The sequence below is a fragment of the Mirounga angustirostris genome, unplaced genomic scaffold (genome assembly GCF_029215605.1).
Source record: "Mirounga angustirostris isolate CCGP_5_RB_7025 unplaced genomic scaffold, mMirAng1.0.hap1 SCAF_12, whole genome shotgun sequence".
Classification (NCBI taxonomy): Eukaryota; Metazoa; Chordata; class Mammalia; order Carnivora; family Phocidae; genus Mirounga; species Mirounga angustirostris.
This window is the reverse complement of record NW_026991720.1, coordinates 27,187,125-27,215,026: the sequence shown is the minus strand read 5'-3', so window position 1 is coordinate 27,215,026 and position 27,902 is coordinate 27,187,125. Positions and strand designations below refer to the sequence as shown.

Below are 27,902 nucleotides of genomic sequence, written 5' to 3'. Positions count from 1 at the left end.
GATTCTCTTAAAAAGTCACTGGACTGGTTAGATAATTAGGTCCTCTCAAACTACACCAATGGTCAGGTTAAACATTTTTTAGTAGACAGGAAATGCTAAAGAATAAAATGAAATATAGAATTAAAAAGTCTATAAGCAAACATGCTGAGAAACTTAAAAGTTCATTAAAAAAACATAAGGAGGGGCGCCTGGGTGGCTCAGTCGTTAAGCATCTGCCTTCAGCTCAGGTCATGATCCCAGGGTCCTGGGATGGAGCCCCGCATCGGGCTCCCTGCTCAGTGGGAAGCCTGCTTCTCCCTCTCCCACTCCCCCTGCTTGTGTTCCCTCTCTCCATCAAATAAATAAATAAAATCTTTAAAACAAACAAACAAAAAACACAAGGAACACAGTCAATAATATTGTAATAACGTTGTATGGTGACAGATGGTAACTACACTTTTGGTGGTGAGCATATGTTGTACACCTAAAACTAATGTAAGACTGTATGTCAACTATACTTCAACAATAAATAATAAATACTTGGAATAGGAAAAATTATGATCTCTGATGTAGCTAGTGTAAGAGTTTTCCCACTAGCACACAGAGATACTAATAATAACAATTCTCTGAACGGAAACCCAGTTGAGTGCTGCTTGGACAGAAGATCTGCCATAAATCCTCTGCAATAGAGCCCACATACTCAGAAAATATACGCAAGCATTACTCAAACAATCTTGCTTATGCAAAACAGTAGCAGATCTACAAGATACTGAGAATAAAAGTATCTAATAACTAGCAGGGATGATAAACATTACATAAACAAAGATAATATAACATACAGTGTGAAAGAAGAGCTGTAACTGACTAGCAATAACCCTAAAAAAGTTAAGTCTTAAGCATAGACAAAATGAACAAATTCATAAGATGCAGCATGATATGACAATTTGTATCCTACAATAATGCTATACTTCCTTTGGAGCAAGGAAACAGAGCATAGTAAGATATATGGTACCCAGATTGTTCACACAGATGATCTAGTTTATCATATAGAAGTTAAAATAAATTTAGTAATGTGTTTGGTCTATTTTACTAAAACTAAACTAAACTGTGTGAAAAGAGTAACATATTTTAGAAAGCCTTCCATCAAAATCACTGGAATACTTCAAATCTTACATCTGTTAATTCAGATCTTCAAAACCTTAATATTATCCAAAATTATTCAGGCAACTGGAATTTTCTAGGTCATCAAGAAAAATAAACACTCAACTCATTAAATTCAGCTATACAATGAGATACTATACCGCTGCTAAAAAAAAAAAAAAAAGAGAGAATGAAGAAGCCCTAAGTAATGATAAAAATTCTCAAGACACATTGTTATGTGAGAAGCAAGCAAGCTGTAAAATGAAAGGTATAGCATGTTAACATTTGTGCACAACAGGAGGAGCAAGAATCCGTATTTGCCTCAGTATGCATAAAACTGGAAAGGGACACAGTAGCTAGCTGTTTTATGTATGTACAGGGTGTTTTGTCAGGGAAGAAAGGACTAGGCAAATCCAAGATAGGATGGAAAAGAAACTTTTTACTTTCATACATTTTGATTTTAAACCATGTGACTCTTTTAGCTTTTCAAAAAACTAAATAGTGATTTGAAAATACGCAAGACAAAGAAAAAGACCTATTCAAGTCCTATCATGTTATAAGTCTGGGGGAAAAAAGGTCTTTGTGAACTGTAACTCAGGAGGAATTTCTAGTAGCTTTTAAAAAGCCTTCCCCTTAAAAATTAAAAGTGAACACTGCTGAGGGGCACCTGGGTGGCTCAGTCGTTGAACGTCTGCCTTCATCTCAGGTCATGATCCCAGGGTCCTGGGATCCAGCCCCGCATCGGGCTCCCTGCTCCGCAGGAAGCCTGCTTCTCCCTCTCCCACTCCCCCTGCTTGTGTTCCCTCTCTCGCTGTGTCTCTCTCTGTCAAATAAATAAATAAAATCTTAAAAAAATAAATAAATAAAAGTGAACACTGCTGAATATAACACTACACATAACATACTGTAGTATCTGAAGGCATAAAGTAATAAAAAAGCAAACTTTGGCTACTATAAAGAGACAGCAAAGGCCAATGTCTATGCTTTCTTTCACAAACTTTCCCTCTGAGTCTTCTGAACTTTTAAACATGATTAATCAAGACAAGCAAGTTTAAATAAAATTCAATTGGCTTTGTCTTCCCTATTTGTTATTCTATATGCAACTCATAATTATCCAAGCTTTTATAGTCACAAGGATGTGTGTACATATTATATACACATATGTATATATGTGAGTACATATATTATATATACACACATTTCTTTTGTACACATTATATATTATATCCATAAACACATTTAATTTGCTTGACTTTCATATGTACAATCAAGGTGGGGGAAAGACATGCAAAGAGAAGGTTAATCTGAGAGTAAACCGATAGTTTAAATTCAACATACAACCTAACTAAGGACTTTAAATTCAACATTTGAATAGACTTTTTTTTTTTTAAAGATTTTATTTATTTATTTGACAGAGAGAGACACAGTGAGAGAGGGAACACAAGCAAGGGGAGTGGGAGAGGGAGAAGCAGGCTTCCTGCTGAACAGGGAGCCCGACGCAGGGCTCGATCCCAGGACCCTGGGATCATGAGCTGAGCCAAAGGCAGACGCTTAACAACTGAGCCACCCAGGCGCCCCTAAATTCAACATCTGAGACTCATACATTATGTGTAACAATTAGGAAAAAAAAAAAAGGGAAAGGCAAGAATCTTTTTTTTTTTTCTTTAAGATTTTATTTACTTGAGAGAGAGAGAATGAGAGAGAGGGAGAGCACCTGAGAGGGGAGAGGGTCAGAGGGAGAAGCAGACTCCCCGCCTAGCAGGGAGCTCGATGCGGGACTCGATCCTGGGACTCCAGGATCATGACCTGAGCCGAAGGCAGTCGCTTACCCAACTGAACCACCCAGGCGCCCCAAGGCAAGAACCTTCCTAAAGTTGTTTTTAAGATTTACACTTTATGGTAACGAGACTTATTATGGTGATCCCTTTGTAAAGTATATAAATATTGAATCACTATGCTGTACCCTGAAACTAATATGATACTATATTTCAGTTGTTCTTCAATTAAAAAATTTATACCTTATTAACAATTTCAGACTCAAAATTATAATGTAAAACATTAATAATAATCTAGTCAATTTGAAAAATCATTTATTTAATAAACTAGGTTTTATATACTTCCTCAGAAAGCTCAATACTGCTACTTTCAAAAGGCATTTTTTATTCAAAATGCATGAACCAATATTTCTAACTGCAGTTACCGTTACTGAAACTAAATGAACATGCCTAACTAGATGTTTGACTGCAACTACCACAAAGGAGTAGGAAGCAGACTGTATTAAAATAAAAGGAAGATCATGTTATTTTTCCTTTTAAAACACCTTTACTATTAATAAACCATAAACTTGGGGGGCAGGGGAAAATGTTAAGATTTTATACAATGTAATTCTACTCTCTAATATTACACTAAGTGCTGCTATAAAGGCAAAAACAACAAGCTAATGATTTTCTCTCTAAATGGAATAAGTGGCCTGGCTCCCATGCAAACATTTAATAACTTGAATGTTTTATTTTTTAACGCTTAAATTAACTTTGAGCCAAACAGATTTTACAATGGTGGTGTTCTCTCCAGGTGAGTGCCTTATCTGGGTGGCTAGGCAGGAGGTGGAAGGGTGCAATATATTAGGTTCTGGGTTCCTCTCTGTTCTTTGGAGCTGCACTAATAAGGAGGTCAATAGCCACACAGTAGCTATTTAAAGTTGAAAATTCAGGTCCTTGGTCATACTAGTCACATTTCAAATGCTCAACAGCTATGGGTAACCACTTATTAAATGGTACAAAATATGTCCACCATTATAAAAAGTTTCATTGGACAGTACTGCTCTGGAAAATCCTGGGGAAGAGATTTTATATAAATACTTTCTTAGAATAAGACACGGGATTTATAAGGTCAAGGGTAGAAGAGAGTCAGGATCATTAAACAAAGAATATTCATAATAAAAAGAATAAAATCATATTCATGAAATGTCTGGCTAACTTAGAGACTAAGTTTGAATAATAGGTCATTAAATTCAATTTAACAGATACTTATGATATGCTGAAAATGGAAAAACAATTAAGGGCTGGTCTCTATCTTTGATGAGTTAATAACCTAGTTAGGGAGATATGTTTAAAAAAATAACAAAGTATGCTACCAAATAAAAATGTACCACATGAAATGTACCCAAAAGCAGAAATAACGTGCTCTGGGAAGGCTGAGAAGCAAACCCTGAATTCTCACTGGGGATAAGGTGAGGGCAGAAAATCAGAGATGTCCCAGGGAAGAATAATGTGAGGACTAAAGCACTAACTCTGGGATAGATCCCACCACTTACTTGCTAAGTGATTTTAGGTGATTATGCACTTCTCTTCCCTATCCATTTCCTGACCTGCAAAATGGGGATAATATTACTAACCTCATTTTGTGTTATAGAGCAAATTAGTTAATACACGTAAAGTGCTCTGAACAATTTCTTCATCATAGGGTGATTAAAATTAAATAATACACAGAAAGTACTTAGAAAATTGCAGGTCACTGTATGCACTTACTGAATGTTATTATTATGACACTGCTATTATCAGATTATCAGTTGCTACATTTCCAATCAGATCATTTTAAAGCTCTACTACTAGCTTACAGAAACTAGTAATTAGAGGATTAATATTTCCTGTTTTCAGCAAGATGGTCAATTAAAATAAGGAGAACGAGAAAGAACCCTAAGCTTGCAAAACATGAAAGACACCCTTACACCTTCACGGTCTGCAAATCTAGGATCAGAATTATAACTAAAGAAGCACCTCAGTTACAGTAAATATTTTTTTAAGATTTTATTTATTTGAGAGAGAAGGCGAGCTGGGGGGAGGAGTAGAGGGAGAGAGACAAGCAGACTCCGCACTGAGCACAGAGCCCAACACAGGGTTTGATCCCAGGACCCTGAAATCATGACCTGAGCCAAAATCAAGAGTCTGACCCCCAAACGACTGAGCCACCCAGGCACCCCCAGTTTAAGGATGGCACCTAAAGCAGGTTTAGGTCAATAACACACCAAATAAATAATCATGTACTATATCTCAACAGAATTTTCACTTTTACACACATGTTAAACCTATCTTAAGCAGGGACTGCCTGTCCCCCATCCCTAATACTTCTGATGTTAGAAACCCACTGCCTCTCTCCAGGGACAAGCACCTGTGTTGAAGCTCAACAGAGATTCTCTACCCAAAATTCAGAATTATAAACTGAGTCACAGGACTGAGGGTTGAAGGAGGAGATGACTGGAATTGAGAGAAATTCCACCAACTCCTGCTATTGTTCTCAGAACTTCCCAGCGTCCTGCTGTTCCTGAAGTTTTATTGTTCAATTCTGTTCCGGATTCCAAGGGATCCTGATAGCCAATAAATTCCTTTTTGCTTAAGCCAGCCAGAACTAGTTTCTGTTATTTATACCAAAGAACCTTAACTAACAATACACTTGTTAAAGTAAATTTTTATATTCAGTATATTCTCATACCTCTGAGTTCTTAATGGAACGAGAAAGGACACATTTTCCACTATATGTATATGCCCAACTGTATAAATGGGGATCTGAAATTTATACTTTCCTTTGGCCTGAAGTATTTTAATAGCCTAAGAGGACACTCTGCTTTTATTTTATTTTCCATATATTCTTGTCATTTTTAATTTTTAAAAATTTTAATTTTTTTTTTTTTTTTAAAGATTTAATTTGAGAGAGAGGGATAAGCAGATTCCCTGCTGAGCAGGGAGCCTGATGTGGGGCTTGATCCCAGGACCCTGAGATCATGACCTGAGCCGAAGGCAGATGCTTAACTGAATGAACCACCGAGGCACCCCGTCAATTATCTTTTAATGTATAGGTTCATGCTCAAAAAACATAATAGGTTCCTATTTGACAAGAATAAGGTCCAACTGTTTGGCAAGGATTCAAGCTTTCCCCCCCCCCCCCAATTTTTTTTTTTTTTAAGATTTTATTTATTTGCGAGAAAGAGAATGAGAGACAGAGAGCATGAGAGGGAGGAGGGTCAGAGGGAGAAGCAGACTCCCTGCTGAGCAGGGAGCCCAAACGTGGGACTCGATCCAGGGACTCCAGGATCATGACCTGAGCCGAAGGCAGTCGCTTAACCAACTGAGCCACCCAGGCACCCTGATTCAAGCTCTTTCTTAACCTAAGGTAATTAACAACTTTACCTTCATCTCCTCCTCTTAACCCAATATATATCAGATAGCAACCAAATAATCTGCAGATGCCCATCCATACATACCATACTTCCCATCTTAACTCATGATGTTTGTTTACTCTGCTGTAATATTCAGTTTGAAACTTTTCAAATTCCATATACCTAGTTCAAATATCACACTCTTTGATCTAGTTTTTCCTCAAACACTTCTCCCTCTGCATATTCCCATGTTTCATTTACACATCCAATGAAGCACATATCATTGAATGACTTGTGATAGGTCCCTACACAGGGTCTGCTTCACCAATACACCATTCATCCCGTGAAAACAAGGGCCATGTATTTTGTATACTTAGCCCGAGGACAGTATTTTATATGCATTTTGCACTCATTCATTAGCTCAACTAAACTGAAAGCAGTGTCTTTCTTAGAATCATATCAGTTAGTGCTACATTACCACAATTATTTTAAATAATTTTTCAGAAAGGTAGAAATTGCTAGTCTGTAGTATATAAATTATTTTTAGAAGAATGACAACAGTTCTCTTCTTGGCATTTCAATTAGTCATAAACATCAGTATGAAATGGTGAAAACCCCAAATTAATGCATCCCCATTTCTAATATTTTAAAGCCACAAACCATAGGAATTTGCTTCCATTTCAACCTCCATTCATAGACGAGAGAGGCAAGCCTTATCCTTCATCACTGAATTGACTTGGAACCTTTTTTCATAATGCCAACATAATAATGATTTGATTATTGTAGCTTTATCAAAATCTTAAAGTCAGGTACGGTGGACCAACATTTTTCTTTGTTCAAGATTGTTTTGGCTATTCTAGGTCCTCTGAATTTCCATCTAAATTTTTAAAAAAGTGTTTCAACTTTTTCCTTCTGCGATTTTGGTTGGGATTATGTTAAATCTATTGATCAATTTGGTGAGAATGGGTATGTAACAATATTGAGTTTTCCAATCTATGAACATATCTCAATATTCATTTATTTCTAGGTATTTTCTTCATATGCTATTGTAAATGGTGTTGTTTAAAATTTTTATTTTCGGGGCGCCTGGGTGGCTCAGACGTTAAACGTCTGCCTTTGGCTCAGGTCATGATCCCAGGGTCCTGGGATCGAGCCCCACGGGGAGCCTGCTTCTCCCTCTCCCACTCCCCCTGCTTGTGTTCCCTCTCTCACTGTGTCTGTCTCTGTCAAATAAATAAAATCTTAAAAAAAATTTTTTTTTTATTTTCTAATTGCTAACATATACAAGTATGTAGTACATTGACCTTGTATCCTGAAACCTGTTAAATCTGCTAAATTCAATTAGCTCCAGTAGCTTTTTTTTTAAGATTCTGTATTTTTTTAGATTCTGTAATATTTTTATGCATATAACCATGTCTTCTGTGAATAATGGAAGTTTTATTTTTTTCCTCCCCATCTTTATGCCTTTTATTATTCCTGCCTTATTTACCTAGCTTGGATAGAAGTGGTAAGAACAGACATTCCATCCTTGCTCTTGATACTGGTGGGGGAAAGTATGCTTTTGTCATTGACATACTTTTTCAAATTTACGAAGTTGCTGTTTATGCTTAGTTTGCTGAGAACTTTTATCATGAATAATGTTCAATTTTGTCAGCTGTTTTTTCTGCATCTATTGAGATGATCTATATGATTTTTTTTTCTATTTTGTTAATGAGGCAAAGTACATCGATGACCCCACTTGGTCATGATTCTTTTTCATGAATTACAATTATCAAATGAGTAACTATATGGAAAAAAATGAATCTCTAAAGAAAAAAAAATGAAATGATCATCTCATCTGACCCCTTCTGCACTCCATATACAACAATGAATTAGAGATGAAAAAATTAGAAATGAAACCTAAACATAAAAAGTTAGAACCACAAAACTTCTAGAAGAAGCATTTAACTATCATTGTAACCTTGGCATTGGCAAAGACTTCTTAGAACACAAACAGCATTTTCTGGAAAAGAAATAAAGGTAAATTAGACCTCATCAAAACTAAAAAATCCAACCCATCAATAGATATCACTTAGAAAATAATTAGGCAAACCACAGACTGGGAGAAAATATTTGAGGTACATAAATGGCCTTGTGTCTAGAATAGATAAAGCACTCCCACAAGTCATTAATAAACAGAAAACTCACTAAATACATGAGGAAGAGTTGAAAAGCTACATAAAAAACAAAGATACATAAATAGACAATAAATATATGAAAGGTTGCATAACATTATTAACTGTCAGGGAAATGCAAATAAAAAACACTCTGAGACATTACTTCACACCTACTAGAATGGCCCAAATCAAAAAGACTGACCATACCAAATGGTGGAGGAGACATGGAACAATTAGAAGTCCCATACATTGTTGGTCAAAGTGTAAAATGGCACTAGCCACTTAGAGAACTACCTGAAAGTTTGTTATAAAAGATAAATATGTATCTTCCTACAACAATGTAATTCTTCTAGATTTACCCCAAAGAAATAAAAACATGTGTGACATAAAAAACTTGTACAAGAACATTCACAGAAGCCTGACTTATAACTGTCCCAAACGGAAAACAACTTAAATATCCATCAATAGGAGAATGTATATTCCTCAATGGAACACCACTGAGCAATAAAAACGAATACCTATGCAGTAACACAAATGAATCTCAAAACCATGCTGAGTGAAAGAAGTCAAACAGGCAAAAACTAGGCCACTGTGATATAAATCAAAAAGTGATTGCTAGGGATGGGGTGGGGGGTAAGGAGAGGTAAGAATTAGAAAGTAATTAGTTCGATAGAGACATAGGAAACTTTATAAGGTGTTAGAGATATTCTTCTTCTTTGTTTTTTTGGGGTGCTGGTTACACAAGTGTTATCACATGTCAAAATTCATCAATTTTAGTATTTAGGTATATAAAAATTAAGTATATAAATCTGTGTGTTTTATTGTATGTGAACTATACCTCAATTGTTTTAAAAGTGAAAAATACCTTACTGTGATGAGTTTTAAAAACATACTACCAAATTAATTACTTATGCTTGACATAAACTTGTTTGCAAGGTGGCTAGATAAAATAAGGGGAAAGTTGTTAGTAATAAATAGTAACACAAACTTCTTACTTGCTTTATTTGAGAAAAAACCCATAATATCTTACTTTACAAGGGAGATACATAAAACTTTGTTACATTTATCTTCTCATTCATTCACTTTCATTTTATATTTTTTCCCCCAAGATTTTATTTAGATTAAAATTAGTTAATATGGAGTGTAGTATGTGTTTCAGGAATAGAATCTAGTGATTCATCACTTACGTATAACACCCAGTGCTCATCACAAGTGCCCTCCTTAATGCCCATCACCCATTTACCCCATCCCTCCACCCTCCTTCCCTCTACCCTCAGTTTGTTCTCTATAGTTAAGCCTCTTATGGTTTGCTCCCTCTCTATTTTTATCTTATTTTATTTTTCCTTTCCTTCCCCTCTGTTCATGTTTTATTTCTTAAATTCTACATATGAGTGAAATCATATGGTATTTGTCTTTCTCTGACTTATTTTGCTTAGCATAATACACTCTAGCTTCATCCATGTCATTGCAAATGGCAAGATTTCATTTTTTTTGAAGGCTGAGTAATATTCCATTGTATATCTATACACCATTTCTTCTTTATCCATTCATCAGCTGATGGAAATATGGACTCTTCCCATACTTTATTGTCAATTCATTCACTTTCATTTTAAAATTGAAAAATCTCTAATACTTAAGAAAAATCATATCCAGGACTCAGGAAAATCACATTTAAGAAATCAAAACAGGGGTGCCTGGGTGGCTCAGCTGGTTAAGCGACTGCCTTCGGCTCAGGTCATGATCCTGGAGTCCCGGGATCGAATCCCGCATCGGGCTCCCTGCTTGGCGGGGAGTCTGCTTCTCCCTCCGACCCTCCCCCCTCTCATGTGCTCTCTCTCTCATTCTCTCTCTTTAAAAAAAAAAAAGAAAGAAAGAAATCAAAACATTTTCATGGAATTAAATTTAAAAATTTATTGCTATTTATATTTGTTTAATGTTACTTAGTATTAATGGTTCCATAGTAGGGCTATATAGCAAATGGGCACTTTCAAGAACTACAAAGAACACACTAGAGTATCATAATAAAAGGTACAAGGACAGTGTAATTTGATAAAGTCAAATTTTAAATGTGCTTATCTCTTTAAGCAATTCTATTTCTTTGAAATTATCATAGTAAAATAACAGATCAAGTCTGTGAAGATAGATGGAATATATGTATACACACACAAATGTTAGGAAGAATGTTAGGAAGAATAAAAAGAAAAGAGAAAATTAACTGTCTATCTCTAGGAAATTGGTCAATCTTCTATAATGTGTCCATCCACTGAAAACAATATACTTACTGACATGAAACAATGTCAATAAAAAATTAACATCTATATTTGTCTGGGGGCGTCTGTTGAGATTAAGTACACGTTTTTATTTATCATTCACTAATTCATGAAAAACAAAACCTAGAAGAATATACAAAAAAACATTAATAAGAGTTATTTCTGGGTGATGGGGTTTATAGATGATTTTCCATTTTTCTCATTATTACCTTGTGAACTGCTTAAGTCTGCACTGCCCAGTAAAAATATAATGTGAATCATATAAGCAATTTCAGATTTTCTAGTGGCCAATATGTAAATAAAAAGTAGATGAAATTAATTTTAATAAATTTTATTTAACTGAATATATTTCTTAAACTATCATTTCAGCATGTAATCAATATTAAAATCTTTTTTTAAAGTTTACTTATTTAAGCAATCTTTACACCCAACGTGGGGCTTGAGCTCATGACCCCGAGATCAAGAGTCACATGCTCTTCTGACTGAGCCAGCCAGGCATCCCAATATTAAAATCTTAGTGAAATATTTTGCATTCTTTTTGGTACTAAGTCTTAGAAATCCAGTGTGTATCTCACAGTTACTGCACATCTCAATTTAACTAGTAATACCTCAAGTGCTCAACAGACACATGTGGCTAATGGTTACCAGGTATGTTATCAGACAGTGAAGGTCTTCATCTTTGTAATAAGCACTGTATTTTTAATGAAAAGGCAAAGTCATTTTTCAAATAATCAGTCACTTGACTTTTCCCGAAGTCTTACACCTGAATATTACATAGTTTTTTGAGTTATTCAAACTGTTTCCTAGCATTCTGTGGAAAATTCTGTTTTTAGAAATGAACAGGTTGGTCTGAGCTCATGGAAGAAAGATACAATACAAAAATTAAATAAAAATGGAGCACTAACAGTCTTTCAGTATATAGGTGGGTGTACGCATAAAGCCAATTCCCTGATTTCCACTTTTTTTTTTTTAAGATTTTATTTATTTATTTGAGAGAGAGAATGAGAGAGAGAGAGAGAGAGAGAGAGAGCATGAGAGGGGGAGGGTCAGAGGGAGAAGCAGACTCCCTGCTGAGCAGGGAGCCCGACGCGGGACTCGATCCTGGGACTCCAGGATCATGACCTGAGCTGAAGGCAGTCGCTTAACCAACTGAGCCACCCAGGTGCCCCTTCAAATGTTTTATTAGTGAATTCCTGATGGTTAAATTCAATAAATATTAACTGATTAGCTATATACTATGAACATTATTTTGAGGTCATTTTTTTATTATTATGTTATGTTAATCACCATACATTACATCATTAGTTTTTGATGTAGTGTTCCATGATTCATTGTTTGCGTATAACACCCAGTGCTCCATGCAGAACGTGCCCTCTTCAATACCCATCACCAGGCTAACCCATCCTCCCACCCCCCTCCCCTCTAGAACCCTCAGTTTGTTTTTCAGAGTCCATAGTCTCTCACGGTTTGTCTCCCCTATTTTGAGGTCTTTTAAAGTGAGATTAAGATTATTCAGAGTATGGGGGGCGCCTGGGTGGCTCAGTTGGTTAAGCGACTGCCTTCGGCTCAGGTCATGATCCCGGAGTCCCGGGATCGAGTCCCGCATCGGGCTCCCTGCTCGGCAGGGAGTCTGCTTCTCCCTCTGACCCTCCTCCCTCTCATGCTCTCTGTCTCTCATTCTCTCTCTCTCAAAAAAAAAAAAAAAAAAAAAGATTATTCAGAGTATGTTTAATCAAATAAAGAATTAAAATAACTTCTGCTTTAGAAACTTCTCTGAGTTCTAAAAAATAAGAAAAAGATCATAATCATTAGATGTATCAAACACAGACTTGAAAAATTAAGGATTCATTCAGTATACTTTTAAGTAAACCTAAGAATTCCTATTGGAGGAATTTTCTGCTCCTACTGGAAGTAAGAATTGCATCAAATGTCTCTTCAGAAGCCACACAAACAAGAGAGTGGCATAAAATATTTAAAGTGCTAAAAGAAAAACCCACAATTCTGTATCCAGCAAAATTATCCTCAAAAGTAGATAAGTACTTTTTAAGACAAACTGAAATTGAATTTGTTCCCACTAGACAAGAAGCCTACATGCAGTAAGTATTAAAAATTCTTAAGAGTGAAGCAAATGATAAAAGTCAGAAACCTGAATATACTTGAAAGAAAAGTGTTAGAGAAGGAATAAATAAAGGTTAAATAAAATTTTTTATTTTTATCTAACAGGTAACAGCAACAATGTATTCAGTGATTATGGCTTATAGATCAGTGAAATGAATGAAAGCAATGTTATAAGGGATGACATGGAAGAACTGGGAGTACTCTGTTATAAAGTACTTATATTACCCATGAGGCAACAGTATTATTTGATACTGGGTTTAGACTGACTGTAAATGTATACTGCACGAGGTAGGAAAACCACTAAAAAATTTTTTTTAAGAAATATAATTGATATGTTGAGAGGAAAGAAAATGGAATCATATAAAATGCTCAATTAAAACCAACCAAAGCTTGGGGCGTCTGGGTAGCTCAGTCAGTTAAGCCCTCAACTCCTGGTTTCAGCGCAGGGCACGATCTGGCAGTCCTAATATCAAGCCCCACGTTGGGCTCTGAGCTGAGCCCAGCGGCTACTTCAGTTTCTCTCTACTTCTCCCTATACCCTTCCCCCCCACTCACATGTGCACATGCTCCCTCTCTAAAATAAATAATAAATAAATAAATAAATAACTTAAAAAGAAACACAAAGCAGAAGAAGAGTGGAAGAGAAAAAAGAAACAAAAAACAAGGGCAACAAAGAGAAAATAACAATATAGTGGATATTAATCCAATTATTATCAATAATCACTTTAAATGTAAATGCTCTAAATATACTAATTAAAAGACAGTGACTGTGAGAGTGGATTAAAAAATAGAGCCAAGTATATACTGTTGGTTTATAATTAAAAAACCATTTTAATTATAAAGACACAGATAATTAAAAGCAAAGAGAGAAAAATATACTATGCTAACACTAAATGAAAGAAACCTGGAGTAGCTATATTAATTTTGGGCAAAGCATGCTTCAGGGCAAGGAAAATTATGGGGAATGAAGAGGAATATTACATAATGATAAGAAGACCACTTCTCCAGGAAAATATAACAATACTTAATATGTCTGTATTTAACAAAAGAGCATCAAAATACATGAGGCAAAAGCTGATAGAACTGCAAGAAGAAATAGATGAATCCACTATTTAAGCTGGAGACTCCAACACTATTCAATCCATAATTGACAGATCTAGCAGGCAGAAAATCAGTGAAGACTCAACACTATTCATCAATAAGCTGGATCTAGTTCACATTTATAGAATACTTCATTCAACAGCAAAATACACATTCTTTTCAGGTCCATATGGAATAATCACCAAGAGAGACACAATTCTGGGCCATAAAATGCAACTTAAATTTAAAAGAAGAGAGGGGCGCCTGGGTGGCTCAGTCAGTTAAGCATCTGCCTTTGGCTCAGGCCATGATCCCTGGGTCCTGGGATTGAGCCCCTCATAGGGCTCTCTGCTCAGCAGGGAGTCTGCTTCTCCCTCCCCCACCCCCGCTCAGGAGCTCTCTCAAATTAATAAAATCTTTAAAAAAGTAAAAATTAAAAAATAAAAGAACAGAAATCATGCAAAGTATGTTCTCAGACAACAATGTAAAAATCAATAAAAGAAATTTTCAAAATATTTGAAGTTAAACATACTGCTAAATAACAGGGGTTAAAAAGGTCTTGAGAAATTTTTTTAAATTTATTTATTTATTTATTTGAGAGACAGAGCAGAGAGAGAGAGAGCACATGAGTGGTGGGAAGGGCCAGAGGGAGAGGGAGAAGCAGACTCCCCGCTGAGCAGGGAGCCCCCACACGGGGGTTCGATCCCAGGACCCTGGGACCACAACCCGAGTCAAAGGCAGACGCTTAAACAACTGAGCCACCCAGGCGCCCCAGGTCTTGAGAAATTTAAAAAATAATTTGGAATTAAATGAAAATGAAAATAAAACTTACCAAAATTTGTGGCATGAAGCATAAGCAGTGATTAGAGAGAACTTTATAGCATTGAATGCATGTAAAAGTGAAGAAAAAAAGGGAAACAGTCAGATCAAACCGTAAGAGCTTTATATGAAGCCTAATTGTATTGGAGGCTTAGAGAGGTAAAAGGGTATTTTAACTTTTGACACTAGATAGTGCATTGTGTGTGTGTATATTTTAAACAATAGTGTAAGTAGATATTACTTTTGCACTCTAAAACAACTTTAAATGGCTAATACATATGATAAGAAAATTATACAACTACAGAATGAAATAAGAACTAAATAGTAAATAAAAGAGACTTGCTTTCCAATGGGAAGCCACAATATGTCAATTCTTCCTAAATTAATCTACAAATTCAATACTATTCCAAATCAAAGCAAATATTGTCTGGTGAGGGACAGAGGTGGGAGGTAAGTCCTGAAAAAATACAAAGCACAGGCACATAAAAATAGCCAGAAGATACTGAAAAGGAGAGTAATGAGGGACTTAATGATAATCAAACTGTACCATCATTATAAAGCTACATTCACTAAAATTCTGTAACAGGCAAAGAAACAAACAAATGAAATAAATCGAACAGAATGCAGAACTACATGTAAGTAAGTACATCTGGAAATTTAGTAAATAATAAAGGTCGCATTTCAAATAGATGAGAGAAAAAATTGTTCAATAAATGGTACTGGGACAACTAGCCATTTGTAAAAATATAAAGCTGGATTTCTACTATATTCATTTTCCAAAGTCATTTCCAGAAAGATTAAAGATAAGATGTTCACCATAAAAATACTAAGAAAATTGAGTAAATATTTTTGTAATTCTAAGCTAGGACAGTATTAAATAAAAAGTTGATATAATAGGAAGATTATTATATCAAACTGTACAAAACTTTGAATCCCATGCAATGACCAGAAACACCAAGTATACTTCTGTCAAAAGATAAATGACGAACTGCCAAAAAAAATACTGTAATATACAGTAACTATCCCTAAAGAATTCTTCAAATAACTAAGAAAAAAAACAACCCCACAGAAAAAAATGGTCTAAAGACAAGAACAAATAATTCACAGAAGAAATATCAATAACAGACATGAAAAGATATTTAACTTCACTAAAAACTACAAATCAAACAAGATTTTTTTTGACCAGTAAAACTGTCAAAATGGAGGGACGCCTGGGTGGCTCAGTCATTAAGTGTCTGCCTTTGGCTCAGGTCATGATCCCAGGGTCCTGGGATTGAGCCCCGCATCGGGCTCCCTGCTCGGTGGGAAGCCTGCTTCTCCCTCTCCCACTCCCCCTGCTTGTGTTCCCTCTCTCACTGTGTCTGTCAAATAAGTAAAATCTTAAAAAAAACCCCAAAACTGTCAAAATGGAAATGATTTTGCAATCCTAGTGTTGATGAGAATATATGGAGTTTAGAAACGCTTTGTAGTTGTTGTTTCTAAACAGCAGTATATATTAATTTTTTTTAAAGATTTTATTTATTCATTTGACAGAGAGAGAGAGAGTGAGCACAAGCAGGGGGAGCAGCAGGCAGAGGGAGAGGGAGAAGCAGGCAGCCCGATGTGGGGCTTGATCCCAGAACCCTGAGATCATGACCTGAGCTGAAGGCAGACACTTAACCGACTGAGCCACCCGGGCGCCCCAATACTTTTAATGTTCATGTCCTCTGACTTCATTTCTTAGAATTCATTCCATAGAATTAGTTTAGAAAGGATACACAAAAACATGTACTTGGATGTTCACTATAGCACTTTTTCTTTTTTTTTTTTTAAGATCTTATTTATTTGTCAGAGAGAGAGCGCACAAGCAGGGGGAGCAGCAGGCAGAGGGAGAAGCAGGCTCCCCACTGAGCAGGGAGCCTGATGTGGGGCTTGATCCCAGGACCCTGAGATCATGACCTGAGTTGAAGGCAGATGCTTAATTGACTGAGCCACCTGGGTGTCCCTTATAGCACTTTTTCTAAAAGCAAAAACTTGGAAAGTAAAAAAATACCTATTGTTCAGGACTGAATTATGTCTCCTTAAAAGATATATTGAAGTTCTAACACCTGTATCTACGAATGGACCTTACTTTGAAAGAATGGCTTTGCAAACAAAACCACGTTAAAATGAGGTCATTAGGACTGACATTAATCCAATAACTGGTGTCCTTGAAAGAGAAAACACAGACAGGTAGAGAACACCATGTGATTACATAGATAGAGATTAGAGTCATGAATCTCTAAAACAGGGAACATCAAGGATTGCCAGCAATGCCAGAAGCTAGGAGAGAGGCATGGCACAAATTCTCTCAGTGCCTCCAAAAGGAACCAACCCTGCTAACACCTTGATCTGACTGCTAGCCTCCAAAATGAGCAAGAATAAATTTGCCTTTTAAGCTACGCAGTTTGTGATACTTCATTATGGTAGCCCCAGAAAACTAATATACCTATCAACAGTTACAGTAAGTTACAAGAAACTCACGAAACAGAGGATGTAGTAATAAGAAGGATGCAACAGATATAAACAAACATGGAAACATATGAAAGATATATTAATATAAGTGAAAAATTGTTTCAGAACAGCATGTATACCATTTTTCAGATAAATTAAAGAGAACATCTTTCTCCCCCTCCAACTCCTCACTGAAATCCACCCTTCTCAAATACCGGCCAAGTCAAATATGGGTTAGACTACTTCCCTCTGTAATCCTGACCCGCACCAACACCTTCGTAGATGGAATTCACTCCCAAGGCCTCAATAATCAACACTCTGTAAAGGATTCCAAAAGCTCTACTCCTACAATTCCTACTATGAGGAGTTTCTGTTGTTATCTGCAATTCGCACAGCCAACTAAATATTGCCAATTTTTTCTTCACAACATTTCTATTATATAGCCTTGGCATAGCAACTAGATTTCATCTATGTGAACTTGGACTGATTGGTAGTGGCTGCCTGTAGGGATATGCTGAGTATTCAGAGACCATATCTGGACATAGTAGGAAAAAATAATATGAGTGATAGTGGTGTCTGCCATGTACACAAAGACCATGGATTTACTATACCTCATAACCCTTTTTTTGTTCCAGATGCTGCCACAATTCAGGTTCCTTAGCCAGGCCAGGTCAGCTAAGATAATGAATATGAAAATGTTTACTAAACTTTAAACCATTACTGAATTATTTCCATTATGAATGTAATTTCTAGTTTTCCCCATCTCTAGATCCTTCTAGCTTGACACTTTTTGAATCAAAAATCTTTCTGACCCTTTACTACTTAAGGACTAAAGCTCAACCTCTAAGTCTGAAGGTCAAGGTCTTCCAAAATCTGGCCTCAATTTACCCTTCAAACTTATCATTCGTTATGTTCTCAAGCAAATATCATTCTCATTTCTAGCCAAGCCAGTCTATTCAATATTTCCTAGTACTCCATGCAAATTTTCTACTCTAAACTTACACATTTCCCTCTACTTGAACTGAGCTGCTTCCTTGTTCCTGACCATTGAAGTCCTCATATTCAAGCCCCACAAGGATGTACCAAATCCCATTGTAATCTATCTATCTTTCCTATTATTTAAATCTTTATTATGTGCTGGCTTGTGAAACACATCTTTTTGTGCATGATTTTTGTCTTCCCCAGCTAAGGTGTAAGGACTAAATCTTCCTTACTCCTTTCACGTATTCCAAGATACTGAGAGGATGTTATGTTCTCAGTAAGTCCTCAGTACTTGATCATGATGACATTTCATTAATAAAAACATAGGAAATCATCTGGGTTTCTAACTAGCTTTATGCATTACATACAAATCAATCAGCACCTTTACTATAATGAAAACTTCTTAGGCATTTAAGGATCCTCTAATATTTTATGGCAACAAAAATATTCATAATAGTAGAGGGACAATTTCACTTAAAATTTTTTATTTTGGAACCAAAGACATGATAAATAAACAACTTCACCTCTATCTTAATAATTAAAAATACTAAATAGTTTTAGCTTCTCCAAATCTAATATAAAATTTAACTTTAAAATGAAACTTGAAAAATATTTCATTGTCCAAAGGTTACTATATATTTGGCTTATGATAATTTTGACCTCCTCATATCATTTTTTTTTTTTAAGATTTTATTTATTTGACAGCGAGAGAGGGAACACAAGCAGCGGGAGTGGGAGACGGAGAAGCAGGCTTCCCGCGGAGCAGGGAGCCCGATGCGGGGCTCGATCCCAGGACCCTGGGATCATGACCCGAGCTGAAGGCAGACGCTTAACGACTGAGCCACCCAGGCGCCCCACTCCTCATATCATTTTTAACAGCATTTTATATTCCTAGGTATCTTTCATATTTCCCTTTTGTTTGAATTTATCTGGTGTTTAATGAGCACCCCTTTACAAAGACAGATTTCTACAGTAATCTTCAAAACAAGTCAAAAATAAGTTTAAAAAATCACTATGGCAGGGCACCTAGGCAGCTCAGTCATTAAGCGTCTGCCTTCGGCTCAGGTGATGGTCCCAGGGTCCTGGGATGGAGCCCCGCATTGGGCTCCCTGCTCGGCAGGAGGCCTGCTTCTCCCTCTCCCACTCCCCCTGCTTGTGTTCCCTCCCTCTCTGTGTCTCTCTGTGAAATAAATAAAATCTTTAAAAAAATAAAATAAAAATAGCTAAACTTATGTTATTAAAAAAAAACACTATGGCAGAGGAACCAAGGGGCCAAGGAAACTGAGAAACCAAGAAAACTAACAGAAATCCATAGTAATTGAACTATGAAGTTACTACAAATCTTTCATTTGATTCCATCTTCTAAAGGGGGCTTTTCTAGATTTGCCTCTTCAATATTACTCTAAACCCAATTATTTGGTTTAAAAAAGGGTCACAATTCCTCTATAACACATTAACTCCAAAGTGAAACTAATGTTGTCTAATGAATTTCATTCTCCTATATTGATATTATAGTCATTAATCCTCCACTACTAAGAATACACATATAGATACAATAGATATGATATGATAAATAAAAACAGGATATATTTCTGTTACATATATTTATGAATAAAGTTAAATACACCAAACATCTTCTAGTTACTAAATAATACATAATCACTTAAAAGTACTAGACTGCTCAGTAATACACCAATAAGAGTTACATTTACAGTTAACGATATATATGACTATGAAGTTGTTTTGCTTCCAAAATCTTTACAGTGAAAGTGACCTCTGTATTAATGCTGGGTTCTATAAACTCTTAGACAGATTAACTTTTCAATTAATTACCTATATCTGCTTTTATACCTCAACTTTGAATCAGTCTCTAAAATGACTAAGTCAGTTCACTATAACTGTTGAATCTAACACTTAAACAAAAACTTTTTAAAAATCTTCTTTACCTTCTTTCACATGCTTCTCCAAACAGCCAGAACACTTCAGAAGTGGCAGGTACTCCAAGTGCTATACATACATTATAGCATTATTCTCGAAATCCTTGAGTAAGCCCACTTTACAAATCTAGACATTAAGGCTCATATTGGCTAAGAAATTTGCCTATAAGCTAAGAATAACAAGAAATAGGATTTATAACCCAAATCTGCTAGATTCTTCTAAATCTCCTCCTATACTTATAGTTTATCCCATATGACACACACTTTTACTCACCTTTTTCCTCTATACTAGACGAGGCTGCCTTCTCTGCTTTGTATATTCCAAATCCCATAAATATTAACCTTTTTTCTCTTTCCATACTCAAGGTGAAATACATTCTCAGCCCTAACTTCCCACCAGTGCTGCCTTAATTCAGGCCCTAATCAAAACAATGATCCATCTAGGGACCTCTCCCTGTAAACCTATTTAAGAATTTAGAACAGAAACAAAGTAACTGTTGGACAGCTACTGTTACCACCTGTATTCAGCATCTGACTTAAATCATTTTGTTCTAATAAAGGCAGACTTAAGTCCAAATACAAACTGCATCAGAAACTGAAGATTTTAACAACCTGATTGAGCAATGAGAAATGCTAAATGAACTCCTAAGGAATAAAAGAGTTAGCAAATTATAATTAATAAGTATTCAGTGATCTGTATGCTAGATGTTATAAAAATTATAGAAAATTACATAGACATAAGGTCTAATCTCCCAGAATTATATATAGGGTGAGAAAACAAACCAAAAAACTAACAAAGGAATATAAGCAAGTTAAGACAAGTACTGAGGAATCAAAAGAAATGAAGATGGTTAATAAAAATGGCTTCTTAAGCACCACTAACTCTTGAAACAAACCAGGTGAGCATGGCAGAAACAAGTAGCAGTCAACATTACTAACCTCAACCCATTTGGACCAAAGATGGTTATAGAGAGCTAGTATGAGATTTTATTTTTCCCAATCCTTATTTCTTTTTCAGGACTATATATATTAAACTTCACTTGGGAAGACAGCATATACTCTGTAGAAAGTAAGGGGCGCCTGGGTGGCTCAGTTGGTTAAGCAACTGCCTTCGGCTCAGGTCATGATCCCGGAGTCCCGGGATCGGGTCCACATCAGGCTCCCTGCTCAGCAGGGAGTCTGCTTCTCCCTCTGACCCTCCTCCCTCTCATGCTCTCTGTCTCTCATTCTCTCTCTCGCAAATAAATAAAATCTTAAAAAAAAAAAAAAAAAAAAAGAAAGTAAGTTAAATCACGGTACAACAGAACTACAAAATAAGACCTGATAATCTTTTTTTTAAAGATTTTTATTTATTTATTGGAGAGAGAGAAAGAGACAGAGATAGCGAGAGAGCACAAATGGGGAGGAGAGGGAAAAGCAGGTCCCCTGCTGAGGAGGGAGCCTGAGACAGGGCTCCATCCCAGGACCTGAGCAGAAGGCAGATGCTTAACCAACTGAGCCACCCAGGCACCCCGAAACCTGATAATCTTGTTTTTTAACTCTTAATTATTCTAAGAAAATACTACCAGCTAATGAATTGCATCAGAACTATTTCTTTTAAGCACGTAACATATACTGATTTATTATATATAACTTTAAGTGAAACCTCATCTTTCACAAAATCTGTTTTTTAAAACTGTGGCAAAATAGATTTAAGATGCACCTCTTCCATGAAACCAATCACCAACCTGTAGTCTAATATAAGGCACATTTCCATTTAGTAAAGTATGCAGGTTTCTGCATACTTTTTCTGCTGGTGGTTGTACCTGTCTTTAACCTAATTCTCTTCCCTCACCCACTAAATCTAAAGGGGATGAAATCCTACTAAAGACTTTTTAATTGTCCTGGAATTTCCACCAGCAGTGCCTTAATTTAGGCCCTCATCATATCTTATGTGCACTACTCTTAAACACCTACCTGATCTCCTTTGTCTCCATTCTTACAATCCTCAATCCACCTTCTACAGTGCCTTCACCTTTCTCCCCAACTTTCTAAAAGTCATCCCTGATCTTGTGCACTAACTAGTGCAATACTTCAACTGTATCCCTCTCTTACATCTGTGAAATACACACTGATATCTTAACAGGTTAGAGCCTGTACTAAAAAAAACAAACAAAAAAACAAAACAAGACAAAACAGAACCCTCCAAAATCCCTTTGTTTTAATTTAACTTTAACTCACAAAATATACACCCAAGATTGAAGGGAAACATATAAACATTTCAAATATGTTTCAAGATTACCCTATCAGAAAACAGTAAACTTCATAAGCTTGCTAAAAACAGAAATGCCCAAGTTCCCCCTCAGACCCACTGAATATTATCTAGGAATTCGGGTTAGCAATATTTGTAATCTCCACAATGTTTCTAATGCATACCTAAATTTGAGAACCCAAACAGAAAACCCTCCTTGCTCCATAACAAACTACTAGTAGGCCCCCACCTTTCCAAGCTGTTTCGTTCCTCTCATCAACCTGGGAGCATACTAATCTTAAATATTCAGGTATCACCCATCCTAAAATATTTTAACACATCCTCTTTTAATCTCCTAAACTTTTGCAAAAATAATAATATCTATATATTTACATATGGTCCTTCTAATCCACAAAATCATCCCACAAGACAGTATCCCTATTTTAGAAATAAGAAAACCCATTCTACCACAGGAAGTTAAAAAAAATAGAAAACAAGAACAAAACTTGTCCTAAGTGACCAAATAAGTTTGAACTCTGGTGTGCTGACTACAAAGCCAAGACATTTTCCATTGTGAAATGCAGCATCTTACACATCACTCTGAAGTACTGACTTACTCATCAGTTTGTTTCCCTTTTGAGACATAGTAAAGCTCCTTGAAGGTAGGCATCAACCCTGATTTTGACCTCAACATTTACTTACTCCATATATACGTTGAGTCAAAGAAGGAATGCAGTTCCTCCAGAACTGGGACTATAAGTACTTCTGTTTCATTCCTTGAACTCTTAGGTAGGGCTCTGAATACACTTCTTCCCTAACAAATTTGGTCTTGTAAATGTTATTGCTGATTTTTTTAATGAGATAATGTATTTCACTATTATTTTAAACTACAAAAAGCTGCATAGTCAGCAAAGAAGAAAAAAGGATTGTTCAAAAAAATTAACTCTCAAGTAACTGGAGACTTCAAATATTAAGGTTAACCTTCACAATAATTTCAAACTGTTTAAGAATGTGGTTTTAAATGACATATTCAAAAGATAAAGGTGATTAATAATAGATGACATAAAGATATAGAGCATTGAATACTGATGGCTTATTCAGCAATTCACTTACGCTAACCAGAAAGCAAGGCTATCTTTCTCAATCACAGTATTCTTTCACATCTTTCATTTTTTTGAAACCAGTAAACATTACAGGTAAGCACAGAGAAATTAGTCAGTGTACTCGTGTTTAAATGTAATGTCCTTCCTCCCTAAAGTTAATGTGTCTGGTATGTAAAACATAATACAACTACTTCCTTTCTGACATAGACTACATAGCAAATGAAAATAAACCAGCGAAATTTTAATTTTTTTTTTCATTTGCAGATAATGTTAACATTTAAAGAGCTGGAGATTTTCCTAAATTGAAAATATGCAAAAATTAGTGCTGCTTTAAGAATCTTGCACTCTAATTATATCAAAAAGAAGTGATTATTCCTTTTGCACCACTTTTTGAAATAAATCAATAACAAGTAATAAAAAAACCCTTCTAAAACAACATAATGTAGTGAAAGTACAACAGACTAGGCATCAGGAGTCCTGGTTTTCTAGTTCTGGTTACATCACTGAATTGCTGTGTGACTTAGGGTTCACTGCTCAGTTTTCTCGTTTGTTTAAAAGCGGTGGGGGTGGGGAGGGGACTTGATTATCTTTAAAGTTGTTTCCTAAAATATCGGTTTTAAGCCAGTCCTCCTATTTCATTCTTCTAATCAGTAAAATATGAAACACATCTGAATTAAATGCAATGATTCAATCTCCAAGAGGATACAAAAGGTTGACTCCTATAAAGTTAACAATTAACCCACAGGGTAACTTTCCGGAAACTGTCTAATCCTAACTTCTTAAACAAGCAGATGTAGCCTAGTTTGACATATTTAACACTACTAAGAAAAGCTGTAAAATGGTACTGCTCTGTTGACATTTCGTAGGGGTTTCCTGGGTTCCCGTGACACATACTGTGCAGGTGCTACCACGTAAGGAGGGGAGAAAGAGACCCAAACAGCGTTTCAACAAACTCAACCACAGTTCAACCCAGCTACCGCAGTAAGATGCAGCCTGACAAGGCCTACACCACAGAGCAGAACCTCCCCACCCCCAGAAGTGCCAGCAGCCAATGTAATGAATGCTTCCGTCAACAACACACATTCCCCTTCCCACAGCAAACTGCCTGCTCCCAACCGGCCATCTGGGGTTGGAACAGGCCGCACAGCACCAACCTAAGAATCACTCTCAGGCCCCCAAAGGCCAAGACCTACTAGAGATTGCGGTTCCCCTGCGCATGGTTGTGGGGCGAGCAGCACCTCCTCCCACCAATGAAAAAAAAAAATCAGTGGGGAGGAGAGCAGAAACCAGGCCTGGGCGAGATTGCTGGAGAAATAAACGCTGTTTCTCTGCAATGGGGAGCAGTAACATTTCCTGCCCTCATTCTGAACCGATACACTCGACTTCATTCCCTCCTGGGATCCTAAAGGGGGATCAAAAACCCCATTCTGGTCCTCTTCATTCATATCTCGGCTTCATTCCCCGACCTATCCACTCCTGAGACCTCTGCCATTGTCAAAGAAGGTACCCCCGGATCAAGCAGCAGGAGGTGAAGCGAGGGCCAGTACAGAGGCCCGGTTTTTAAGATCGAGCAGCTCGTGCAAGAATAAAATCCCCTTGCGGCCTGAGAGCAAAGTTTGAGCCAGCAGCAAGGGCGCAGACCCGGGCCCGGCCAGGCAGGGTTCCAGGACACGGCTGCGGAGGTGACACTTCCCTGCTCACGGGCAGCTTCGGGAGGCGGTGTCCGCCCGCCCCGGCCCGCACTGCCCATACCCAGGGAGCCGGGCTGGCTGGAGGCCCGGCCGGCAGCCGGACCCTCCCCGCGCCGCTCCCGCCTTCTTCCCCCCTCCCACTTCCCGGCCCTCAAGCCCGACCCCGTGAGGTAACGTCGGGGACGGCGACGCGGGTCTCGGCCACTGACCACACATTTCTTGCCGAGGAAGGTGAAGAGAGACTCATTCTCCTGCGGGGTGAGCAGCAAGGACCCCACATTGGTGACCCTCCGCGGTGGCGGCGGCTGCTGCTGGCCGGAGCTCATGGTTTCGCCGGCGGGGTTGCGAGTCCAGGGCCGTCTCCCGCGAGTAGGCGAGCGCTCTTTCCCCTCTCGGTGACAGGGGTGGGAGGAGGGGAATCAGAGGCGCAGCATCTCGCAGCTCCTCGGGCGCGGGGAGGAGGCGGCCACGGGAAGGAGGAGCCAACGACGGGCCGCGCAGAGAAAGGGAAGCTCCCCGCTCCCGCCCGGCTGGGCTCTGGCCGGGTGGTAGTTGTCCTCGTACTCCGGCGACTGCGCTAAACTCCCAACTCCTCCTCCAACCCTCCTTCGGCGGCGGCGGTGGCGGCCGCACAATCCAACATGGCAGCGGGGGCGGACGAGACCACAGGACGCAGGACGCGGGGGAGCGCGCCGGAAACGCGCGGCTGCGGGCCGGGCCCCGGAGGAGCCCCCCCAACCCCACGCCGCGGCCGGCCTCGCCGCGCCGGCCCGAGGCCCCGCCCCCTTCCGGCCGGGCGCGGGCTGCGAGGTGGGAGGGGGGACGCGGGCGGTGATCGCGCGTGCGGGCCCCGGCCTCCAGCCTCGTTTCTGCGGTGTTTGGGCCCGGCGGCAGCCGCCTGCACAGAACCGGAGCCGCCCGCCCCTGTTGTGCGGACGCACACCTTTGCGAAGCGTCAGTGAAGACCCAGGTCTCCCCTCCCCACGATAGCTCTTATTTCTGGGGCACGGAAGCAGGACGTTCACGTTGCAGGTCAAAAAGATCTGGGATCTGGAAACGGAAAACTGTCAAGAAGTGACGCGCTCCGCTGTGCTCTTCGCCGGTTTCGGTCAGAGCCGCAGGTGCCTGGGGTTTCTCAAACTTTGTCCAGACTTCAGCAGTGGGAGTGGAGGAACAAACAGGCCTCTCCCAGTATTGTGAAAGAGAGATTTTGCCGATGGATGTTAACAAAAACCAAACGCACTTAAAAAAAATTTCTACTGCTCGCCTGGAGTGTTGCGAGGGATAAATGTATTTGGAACATTTAAATTCAGGCTCTTTTCTTTGACGTGCCCTGAACACATTTTTCCCCATCCTGTGGCTTGGAAAATAAACTCCCCCTTCCCATTTTTTCTTTCTCTCAAACCCCAAAGACCTGTTTTCTTTTTATCCGGAACGAATGCGCCCATTCGGGGGTGTCACACAGGAAAATACGTACTCTGATTTACTCCTTAGAAGTAAATCTCAAGAATTTTTGTTAAAATTTGTATGCCTCAGAGTATTTAAAGTTACTTAGGATAATGCCCTTTGTTCAGTAAATTAAATACTAAAATATTGTTAAACGAAGTTTTGCACTTACCAAAATGTAAAGAATAACCTCCGCAGCAATAAGTATCTGACTTCTCCATTTTAAACATCATTTATTGTATAATCTTCGCCATTATGTTTGCTAATTATTCAATTTCAATAAACAAAGAAGTTGCCATATATTAAACTTGACATCCATGTTACGCCAGATAAAATTGGGTAAAACTATTTGATTTTAACATCTCTGATAGCTTCCAATACAAGTCTCCTAAAGAAATTGGTAAGCCATTATCAATGAACTTTGAAAATATTATAAAAATTCAAAATTAAAGGTGCCCTTATGAAACTAAGCAGGAATAAATCTAGAAAGGAAAATGAGGTATGTAGTCCTGGGAGTCCTCTTATAAAATATGGATATCTCAAAATTAAACTTGATTAGTAATGTTGGGGGGAAAGGGATTCAAGAAAAGCAAGCTGACTTTTTATAAAATAATTAGGTTTAGAAAGGCAGTAGAAATGTAAACCTGGAGTTGCCTCTGAATTAGGAAGCTAACAGACACTAAATCAGTTTGTCTCTTACATCAAAAGTGAGGTTCCTTGAAAACCACAGTGACAGCAGAAAGCAGTACAAATTCTTGAGAAATAATGGAAATCAGAGTCCTAATAATTGTCAAACCTGTGAACCACAGTGATAAGAAATACACACTTTAGATAGGCCTGCGTGGAGTTCTTGTTACGCCATGTATATATGTATATAACCTTATGGACCTTGGACAAGTTGCCTCTCTGTTTCCTCATCTGTAAAACGAAAATAATTTCTATTTATTAAAGGTGTAGTATAGAGATAATTAAACCTAAAGTTGTAAAATTTACCAAGAAAGCATATGTGAAATACCTGATACATAGTGGTTACTCAAATATTACTTGTTCACCATTGACCATCTTTGTCTATGGTCTCCTTGTCTTCCCTTTGCCTAAGGTCAGCTTCCCTTCCCTTAGCTAAGGATCAAAAGTTGAGTTGAAATGTGTATTTTTACCTTTGTGCTATCTGTGATATTTCAAAAACTTTCTCGCATTTAGAACTCTATGTACTTCTCCAAATATATAGTGGTGAATTTGGGGCATAATTTCTTTTTTAGCAGAATTTCTACTAAGGCTATATATTATGCCACATGGACTATATATGTCCCACTATGCCAAAATTACAA

General features: G+C 37.8%; 1 protein-coding gene across 2 annotated transcripts in view; it reads right to left on the bottom strand.

Annotated features, from left to right (window-relative positions):
* Positions 1-25,890, bottom strand: part of WASL (WASP like actin nucleation promoting factor) — a 72,308-nt gene extending 46,418 nt beyond the window's left edge. For both annotated transcript variants that reach the window (XR_010406403.1, XM_045864324.3), the window contains exon 1: positions 25,338-25,890. Coding sequence is in view for 1 of the 2 variants with exons in the window: in XM_045864324.3 (XP_045720280.1) it covers positions 25,338-25,454 (117 nt within the window). In the remaining variant the exon portion in view is untranslated. The remainder of the gene's footprint in view (positions 1-25,337) is intronic.
* Between the last annotated feature and the right edge of the window lie 2,012 nt (positions 25,891-27,902).